This window comes from Bidens hawaiensis, unplaced genomic scaffold (genome assembly GCF_021521415.1).
Source record: "Bidens hawaiensis isolate Kalapana, Puna unplaced genomic scaffold, B.hawaiensis_p1.1 tig00018312_1, whole genome shotgun sequence".
Taxonomy (NCBI): domain Eukaryota; kingdom Viridiplantae; phylum Streptophyta; class Magnoliopsida; order Asterales; family Asteraceae; genus Bidens; species Bidens hawaiensis.
This window is the reverse complement of record NW_027492767.1, coordinates 24816-33749: the sequence shown is the minus strand read 5'-3', so window position 1 is coordinate 33749 and position 8934 is coordinate 24816. Positions and strand designations below refer to the sequence as shown.

Below are 8934 nucleotides of genomic sequence, written 5' to 3'. Positions count from 1 at the left end.
ATTTTGGTTTATATGGTAAGAATCTGAATTCACATTTTAAGTAGAAAAAAAGAACTGCTTAGTGAAAGTGTTGGGGCATTTTAATATGTAAATAAATAAATGGTTGTATTAAAGTAGAGAGCATCTGTTTAATTTTTAAATATATACAACAGAAATACATAAAAAAAAGCACTAAAAGATAGTATGCGTCAAAAGAGCGGGCTTGATACTGAATTCACAGCTTTACTCAAATGGCTCAAAATAATTGATCATTATCAAATAACCTGAACCAAATTATTCTCAACTAACTAAACAATAATCATAATCCTAATAGCCCTATTTATAGTTTTATACTAAACAAGAAAAAAACTAGGAATTTGAAATTTGAACAAATAATAAAAGATAACAAAATTTTAATTTTAAACAAGATGCTCCCGCATCAGGGCTATGTATCGCAATTTAAACCGGCATATAACAGTTTGACAGATTGATGAATGGCTAGGTGGTGTGCATTCTACATCTTCACCTTGTGAGAGCAGAGTGTTAAAGCATGACCCACATAAGAAATCAAGCCTCTCTATAATGAGCTAGATCTCAAATTGATTAAAGTACAATTCATATCCAATATATTTAGACCATGCGTAGTGTGACGCTTTCCCCACCCTAAAAGCCCTCATAGCACTGAGAACACCGCCCCCTGGGGCGTTATGGACTGTTTTGGGGTGGGGGCGCTTCGAAGATGGCTTTTGTTGATTGGTTGGTTGGTTTTACTTGTTTTTTCAATATAAGGATAATAATAATAAGGTAATGATCTGAATGTGCTCCATCCACTATACTCTTTTTAACCAAAAAATCCTGAAGGTGACGTGACATCATATGGTACAAAACGTCTCTATAGAAGCTCCATACACTACACATGGTCTAATTATAGATATCTTTAGACCCTTTGGTATTTTAATAAAATCACTCTTACTTTTTCTAGCAAGCGTGTCCGTTTCACGAAATTCGTGGGAATTCAAAGGAATTGGAATTTAAATCTCATTACATGACGTGTTCGTTTCGTTGGAATTGGAATCTTAATTCCATTGTGGTGTGTTCGGTTCAAAGAATTGGAATTGGAATTCAATTCCTTCAAATTCCTTTAAATATAAGGATTTCAAATCCTTCCAAAATGTGGAGGAATTCAAGGAAATTCATTGGAATCTTATCTCGAGTTTTTTTTTATTTTTTTTTATTTTTAACGAGGACAACGAACAAAACATCTTAGTTTTTTAGATTTTTTGTTTTTAATTTATATTTTGAGTTATGATTTTTTTATTATTATTTTTGAATATTTTTTTGAGGGGTTTTTAATCTTAATAGAAAACCCATATAAAAACTCAAAAAAAAATTATAAAAATATCATAACGCAAAATATAAATAAAAAACAAAAAATCTAAAAAAGCTAAAATGTTTTCGCCGTTGTCATTGTTAAAAAAAAACTTGATTTCTATTCATTTGTCAAACGAACACATTAAGAATGTATTTAGATTTTAACTCCCCCCAATTCCAACTCTTATTGGAATGTTCAGATTCCAAATCTTATACAAATTCCAATTCCAATCCATTCCATTCCATTCCGTGAAACAAACGCGCCCCTAAAAAGGAACTAAATAAAAGATATATGAAACTTAAGTTATTATTTAGTCAAATTCAACCTAAGCATCCGTTAAAAAAAATTGATCAATTACAGAAGCGGTTCAGTTTGCCTTTACATTACTAAACCAACCTGCCGGTTGGAGTATGAAAACAGAAGCACCTCGATCAACCAGTTTGCTGACCGGCCGGTGAAATCAAAACCCTAACGGAATCAGTTGGAGAAGTCGTGTGAGTTCAGGTTTCATTTAATTTAATGCAATACCAACAGCACAACACAACACAACACAAAGCTCATTTACTTATTTACATGTCATATGCATGCCTTATTATATGCAACCAATTATAGCTACACTACACCAATTGCTTTCACTATAACATTATTATTATTATTATTATTATTATTATTATTATTATTAATCATCTTTTGAAGTAATATTATTTATTAGGAATTGTGAGAGTAATGTCTACCTTTGCCACCAATCTTGCCTTAATCACCGGTTGCTATTGCGGTAATCATCTCCTCTTTTCTACTATTATTATTGTATCAAACTGTTATAAAATCTATCATTAGTGAAAACCTTTTGCATGATGAAGTCAAAGAAACTCTAGTAAATGTTATTACAACAGTTAACTTATGCTATCTACTATACTAAACTCGCACCGGATACAGACGTGAGTCACTTCATTGATGAGTATGCAGAATATATTAGTACAAACATTACTCTATGTACTTTAATTTCCTTACATGGTATCAGAAAACACAGTTTAAGACCAACCGGTAGCAATGGGAGACAAAAATAGAGGCTTTTCACTACCAGATGTTGTGAATGTTGTTTTTGGAAGCATCAAATGATTACAATTTATAAAGCCATGGGATTGCTGCAGTTTATCTATTAACTCACACGGTGTATTCACCGGCTCCTGGATCAACAGATCTTATGCTATGGGAATTACGGGTGGCAAATGTGACCCATTGGGTTGAATGAGTTGTATTAAAATGTATATAATGGGTCCAAATGGGTCAAACTAAAAAAAGAACTTGATTGAAACGGGTTGGCATTTCTCAAGGTTTTTTTTTATTTTTTTTATTTTTATGGAACGAGAAAATCAGATGAAACTTTTTAGTACTTTTAATTTTTTAGTTTTTGATTTATATTTCGAGTTATGATTTTTTAATTATATTTTTTGAATTTTTTAATGAGGGGCTTTTGAAATGGGTCAAAATGGGTTGAGATGTTAGAAACCCCTCATTAAAAAATTCAAAAAAAAAATAATTAAAAAATTATAACTCGAAATACAAATCAAAAACTTAAAAAGTAAAAATACTAAAATGTTTCCTCCGTTTTTCTCGTTCCATAAAAAAAACTTGAGAAATGTCAACGCGTTTCAATCATTTTCTTTTTTTAGTTTAAGCCATTCTGACCCATTATATACATTTTAATACAACCCATTCAACCCAATGGGTCACAATTGCCACCCCTAATGGAAAATATCAGTGCAAAACAGTAGTCTCCATACTCTAATTTCTGTAAATGTGTTATAGATGTATTTGTCTATTTGGTATATATATATACATGGCTTTAAAATGTGCGCATCACATGATGCGCATGTGATATGGCAGATGTGGCACTATATGTAGTTAACTAGTATTTGAACATAGTACACTGTCGGTTGCAATGAGTCATGAGTTTTTCTAATTTGATTGAACAAATCTCACCATCGATTGAGCAATGGGTGAGAGTTGAACAAATCTCACCATCAAATCTCATTTATTTCTGTAAATGAGTATTTGAACAAATTAGACCGTCAATTGAACAAATCTGACTAGAAATGATGAGGATATCTTATAATTTACTGTTTAAACGTTATACATAACGCACGCTCAGCATGCATTGACTTTTGGGATCTAAACACATCGAAGCGCCACACGCTTTTAAAACTAAGTGTATGACAACTGTTGATTGGACATGACATGTCTTACATTTTGATGACAGTGACTCTAAGAGAATCAATACAATTAACATTCTGTTTTGTGAGTTCTGTTTATACAATGTGAGAAGAAAGTTAAATGTTGCTTTGGGTGTCTTTAAATTGTGCAAGGAGAATGATGAAAATGATGCAAAGAATCGGAACCTTGAGTTTGCCTATTTTGATGACAGGTACTCGAGAGGTTGTAAGACTTTGCAGGCATTCTGAGCCTGATGATCTACTTGACTCAGTAATTGCTGGATCTGCTGCGGGTGCTATTCTAGGCGGACTGCAAGGTTAGTTACTGATATGTGTTTTAGGGTTATAGATTAATACTATTTATTTGTTTCTTCTGTATGTTTAATGCCAATTACTCAAATGTTGATATCAGGTGGTCGGGCTGGTACGGTTCGTTACTCCATTGTGATAGGTGTTGTGGGAACCGGGGTCGATTTTGCTGCTATCAGATTAAGGCCTGTTTTCAAGAACATGTACGAGTCGGTAGCTGGTGATGAGAAAAAAACGGGCTGGTTCAAGTGGCCCGAATGGTTGCCCTTTCAAGTTCTTGATGAGGAAACTCTTGCTGCAAAGCGTGCACGAGAGGAAGCATTGCGGGCCCGGATCCGTGATCTGACTAAAGAAGAGTCATAGTTTTATTATTGTTTTTTCTGATGAGTATTGGTTATGAATTTTAATAATAGTTGTATACAGTATACACTTTGCTAAGCATCTGTTACCATATTGAAGATTTGAAGGAAAGCATGTAAATTCTTCTTTAGAGAACTTGTTTTTATGCTTTATGTTGGAAAAATGATAGTAATTTTCAGATCATAAAAGCCTGAACATGTAGCATTTGTTTATTTCATGCCCAATTTGGTTGTAGGCTCTATGTTTGTTTAGCATCTTAATAAACGGACACAAGTAATATTATTTTACCAATGTAAAAACATAAAAAAAATTGTATTGATTTAATTCTTGGAAAACACTTAAAAAGACATGGACTTTAACGTTCGTTTAGCTATTAGGAAGCAATCGAGTTAGAGCCGAAGCTATGACGATCTAACAAAAGAAATGGGCGTAATTGATACAGGAGCTCTGCTAAGTGTTCTGGTTGGTGGAGGCAGTCTCGGACGAATTTTCAACTTCAGGTCTAAATGAAATATACAAACCCACAATGTACCTACTCCACTTTATAAACCAAACATATTAAAAACAGAATTTATACTCAAATTTCAACAACTTAGGCAAACCAAACATGCTAAGAAATAACATTCGAACCGCATTTCATTGATTTCCGCAAACCAAACATGTGTTAAAGTGTTCAGAAATCAGCCAAACTCAAATCAATTACTTAATAATATAAAAAAACATGTTCCGTTCACTTACGGTCACCAATACATCAAATGATATGTTTCATTACATAGGAAAAACGAAAGATATATTAATAATACAGCTCTATAAACACTAATAATTTACAAGCAATGAAAAGGCAATAAAAATGCTAAAACTCAATACTTTGATCCTTTGCAGTGTTGTCATCTCATGAAATAAGAGAGACAAGTGATACAAACTCCAATGTGACCCTGCCTTTAGACCTAGTGTTTATAACAAAGTGTTCGGGATATTTCCTCAACAACATAAGCAGCCCGAACCATGGTTTACCCTTGGCTTCAGGACTCGTGTGATCCTCAGATGTTAAATATCTCCTAACACGACCGTGATGCCATATGCTACCATATTGTTCCACCAACTGCATCACAAAAGCGTTCTCGTTAGTCAAAAAATCACAATGACCACATTGTTGTGATTGATCTACAAGTACATTCAGGTTCATATGTCACTAGAATACTTATCTAACAAACTATCAAAAATGAACATAATAGTGTGAATCGACCCAACCCGACCAATTTGACATGAGCCCGTTATTCAACCAGCAACTTGCCACCTCAATGTGGACCCACAGATCAACGGATAAAATGGATCTTACCTCAGCATGAAGTTTCTCCATAGGCATCCACTCACTGGGCCCACAAAGATCCGATAACACAGTAGCCACAGATGATACAACATCTTTCTCTTCTAACTGCAACAGCTGAAGGTTGTCAGCCTCTCGAGCAACTCTTGATCCTCCCTCAGACTTTTTATCTATAAAAAAAATTCATCTCAGTCAAAATATTAATCAAATGCTATGTAACTACCGTAATAATATAGCTTTTGTAGTCATGTTAAGCACTTTATTATCTATAAAAATCAATCTAAATGGATCAAAAGAACTACCCAACCAACCTGACCATGACAATTTTTGAGCCATAACCCGAGTTCCGGCCCGCCCATTTTGCCACCTCTATTATGGCATTAGTATGACACAGTAGTCTAGGCTCTACCAGGAAAACCGAATATAAATAATGCTTACACATATAGATCAACAAAATAATATTTTGGTCAATAATGACTTTTAACTTTTAAGCAAGGTGCAAAGCAGCACAGTGTATAAACAAACTATTTTTTAGTGGTTTTAGACACATTTTAGGCTAGTTTAGATTAGTTCCAGGCCATTTTCGAATGGTTCAGTCTTTCAGACCACTTTCAGCTGTTCAGACTAGAATTTGAGCAGAATGCACTCTATGCTTGTTCAGACCGGAATCATGTGCTCTGAACTGAAAATTCTCAAACCACCTCCCCTATTTGATTTCAGAGCTAAAATCCTAAAACACACAATATGTTGCAAGAAATTAAACTTTTCAAAAGGATGCAAAAAGAAGATAAACCAAACGTTTGTAACTGTCAAAAGGTGTATGCCAACAACTCTCCAAGGGTTATGCAGTGATAAATTGTAGAGAATTTAACTATGTATGTTATATTGTTATAGACATAGTAGTTAAAACAAATCAAAGATCTTTACAGACAAAATAAACATCTCCTAGAGCTATATTTCATATTTTCATTTTCCTCCACTTTAGAGCATTAAGCATTAACAACTCAAACAATACTGTATATTTTTCAGAGATAACTTTCTGACTCTACTAACTTGCTATCCACGACTGGCATCTGTTTACTAGAATTAGAAAACACGGTTCACTCACATTAATTAAATTTTACACGCTTCAAACTATAGCAATTTTACGTGTTCATGCAAATCTTTGAGGCTTTGTGCAACAGTTAATTAAGCTTCTGCAAACATATTAATCGCACAATCAACATCTCTAAACTACAACACATTATTCAATCTAACTAGCAATTACCAAAATAACATCCTGATATATGCATGGCAGTATCTAAAAGCTTGATTCCGCCACAAAAACAAAACACTATTGGTAATGTTATCTGGTATTAACAAACTTGCAACATCCACAAATAAAAAATTAAAAACTGTGTAGTATCAGCTTCTCAAATGACATTTATTCCGTGTAACCGTCATCACTATACCCCATTCACCACATGTCAAATTGTGCACATATAATAAAATATCACTAACCAATTTGACAGACGTTGATGACTGCCAAAAGGTGTAACCAAGAACTCTCCAAGGTTATTATGCAGTAATAAATTATAGTACATTTAACTATGTATGTTATGGACATTCGATGGAACAAATCAAAGAACTTAAAAACAGAATTGGCATTATGTCATTATCTTAAAGAGTCATATCTCATATTTTTGTTACTGGCTTCTGTTTACTGGCTTTCAGTTACTGGCCTCTGTTTACTATAATTAGATAACACAGTTCATATTAAAGCAACTTTACATGTTTGTGCAGCCAATACTTAAGCTTCTGCCAAACATATTACTTGCACAATCGTCACTAGACTACAACATATTATTTAATCCAATGTTAACCTATAGTGATAATATCAAGCTCCAATTATCTTCATTTTTATCTGGTATAAACAAACTTCGTGAAACAACTATTTCTGCCTAACATATTAATCGCATAATCAATGTCTCTAGATTACAACTCATAATTCAATCTAACATTCTAACTACCATGACAACATCCTGATATACGCGTAACAGTATCTAAAAGCCTGTTAGTCCATCGCCATTCCACAAAAACAAAAGCCTATTGGTAATTTTACCAAGTAATAACTTATATTATCAACATCAAGTTCAAATTTGCTTCTTTTTTATCTTTTATAAACAAACTTGCAAAATCCACAAATAAAGACTATATATATAATATGAACTTGTTAAACCACATTTATTTCGTGTAACCCTCATCACTATAATACTATTATACCCCATTCACCACATCAAGTATATCATCAAATTGTGTACACATAAGGGGGTGTTTAGGATTCGTTATTCGACCTCCTTATAACTTTTCAAATAAGTTAATAAGTCACAAACACCTTTTAACTTTTTTCAAAAAAAGTCATAAGTTGCTTAAAAATAAGCAAATCCCAAACACCCCCTAATAAACATATCACTAACCAGACAGCGATTTCCCACCCGAACCGGCGTAATCCCCACCGCCAATCCTCATCTTCTTACCACCACCACTAATATCATCCTCCTCATACTCATCCTCAAATTCACCCCTACTCCTCCCACTCTTCTTCATCCCGGAAACCCTAGCACCACCATAACTAACCACCGCATTCGGGTTCGAAAACTGCTGACGTGGCGGGGCAATCGGACCACCTGATAAAATACTCCTGACCGGCAAGAGAAAATAAAACTCTTTATCACCGATTTGTAAGAGATCCTGTGAGTCGAGTTTGACGGGTGAAGTGCCGGGCAGGTGGTGGACGCCTTCGACGAAGCATCCGTTTTTGCCGAGGATGTCGAGGTTGAAGCGGCGGCGTTGGAAGTCGTAGAAGATGCGGGCGTGGTGGCGGGAGATGTTCATGCCGCCGCCGAGGGAGGATAAGTCGACGTCGACGGTGGATTTCTTGGAGTTGCGGCCGAGGATGATGGAGTAGGTTTGCATGTAGTATTCGAAGTCTTCGCCTTGTAGCTTCGCGAATCCGGCTTCTACATCGCTGCTACTGCTTCCCATGGGAGGAAGTCAATTCTAGGGTTTGCTTTGGAAAGATGATGATTATGATGGTGAAATGGGGATGTTTATAAAAATAGGAAAAATGTATTTGAATTTATATATTATCTTAAAAATGTGGTTATATGTGTTCCCGAGTTTTATTTAAGGAGTGGAAAAGAAAAGGAGGAGAATTAAAAGAGAAAAGAAAGAGCGCGGAGGAAAATGTGTCACTTTATTTCGTGTTCCCGAGTTTAATGAAAATGGAAGGAAAGAGAAAGAAAATGTAGGAGTTAATAAGCAATTAATAATACAAATACATTTTTCTCCTAATATCTCCAATTTTGAAAGATGATTATACATTTAAATTTTCT

The 8934-nt window shown here is 34.4% G+C and overlaps 2 protein-coding genes across 3 annotated transcripts; one reads left to right on the top strand and one right to left on the bottom strand.

The window, feature by feature from the left end:
• Positions 1-1728: 1728 nt before the first annotated feature.
• LOC143555753 (uncharacterized) lies at positions 1729-4247 on the top strand. 2 transcript variants are annotated; one of them, XM_077045258.1, is made up of 4 exons: positions 1729-1855; positions 2064-2126; positions 3777-3881; positions 3977-4247. In XM_077045258.1, exons 2-4 carry the CDS (start codon positions 2078-2080, stop codon positions 4234-4236), a joined length of 414 nt encoding a protein of 137 aa, XP_076901373.1. In that variant the 5' UTR covers positions 1729-1855; positions 2064-2077; the 3' UTR covers positions 4237-4247. The 2 variants fall into 2 exon arrangements, with proteins under 2 accessions (XP_076901373.1, XP_076901372.1); XM_077045257.1 differs by lacking the exons at positions 1729-1855; positions 2064-2126 and adding an exon at positions 3408-3644 and having other exon boundaries at positions 3682-3881.
• A 693-nt stretch (positions 4248-4940) lies between these two features.
• LOC143555752 (FHA domain-containing protein FHA2-like) lies at positions 4941-8644 on the bottom strand. Its single transcript, XM_077045256.1, has 3 exons — positions 8017-8644; positions 5573-5730; positions 4941-5335 (listed from the first exon to the last, which is right to left on the bottom strand). The coding sequence occupies exons 1-3, from the start codon at positions 8582-8584 to the stop codon at positions 5126-5128; spliced, it is 936 nt and encodes a 311-aa protein (XP_076901371.1). The 5' UTR covers positions 8585-8644; the 3' UTR covers positions 4941-5125.
• Between the last annotated feature and the right edge of the window lie 290 nt (positions 8645-8934).

What these genes read in the sequence shown, in the direction of transcription:
- LOC143555752 (XM_077045256.1), bottom strand. Translation starts at nt 8,584, where the DNA reads ATGGGAAGCAGTAGCAGCGATGTAGAAGCCGGATTCGCGAAGCTACAA. An exon ending in GGGTGGGAAATCGCTGTCTG is followed by an intron (nt 5,731 to 8,016) that starts GTTAGTGATATG and finishes TTTTTTTTATAG; the next exon opens with ATAAAAAGTCTGAGGGAGGA. An exon ending in TGGAGAAACTTCATGCTGAG is followed by an intron (nt 5,336 to 5,572) that starts GTAAGATCCATT and finishes TTTGTGATGCAG; the next exon opens with TTGGTGGAACAATATGGTAG.
- LOC143555753 (XM_077045257.1), top strand. Translation starts at nt 3,686, where the DNA reads ATGTTGCTTTGGGTGTCTTTAAATTGTGCAAGGAGAATGATGAAAATG. An exon ending in TATTCTAGGCGGACTGCAAG is followed by an intron (nt 3,882 to 3,976) that starts GTTAGTTACTGA and finishes TGTTGATATCAG; the next exon opens with GTGGTCGGGCTGGTACGGTT.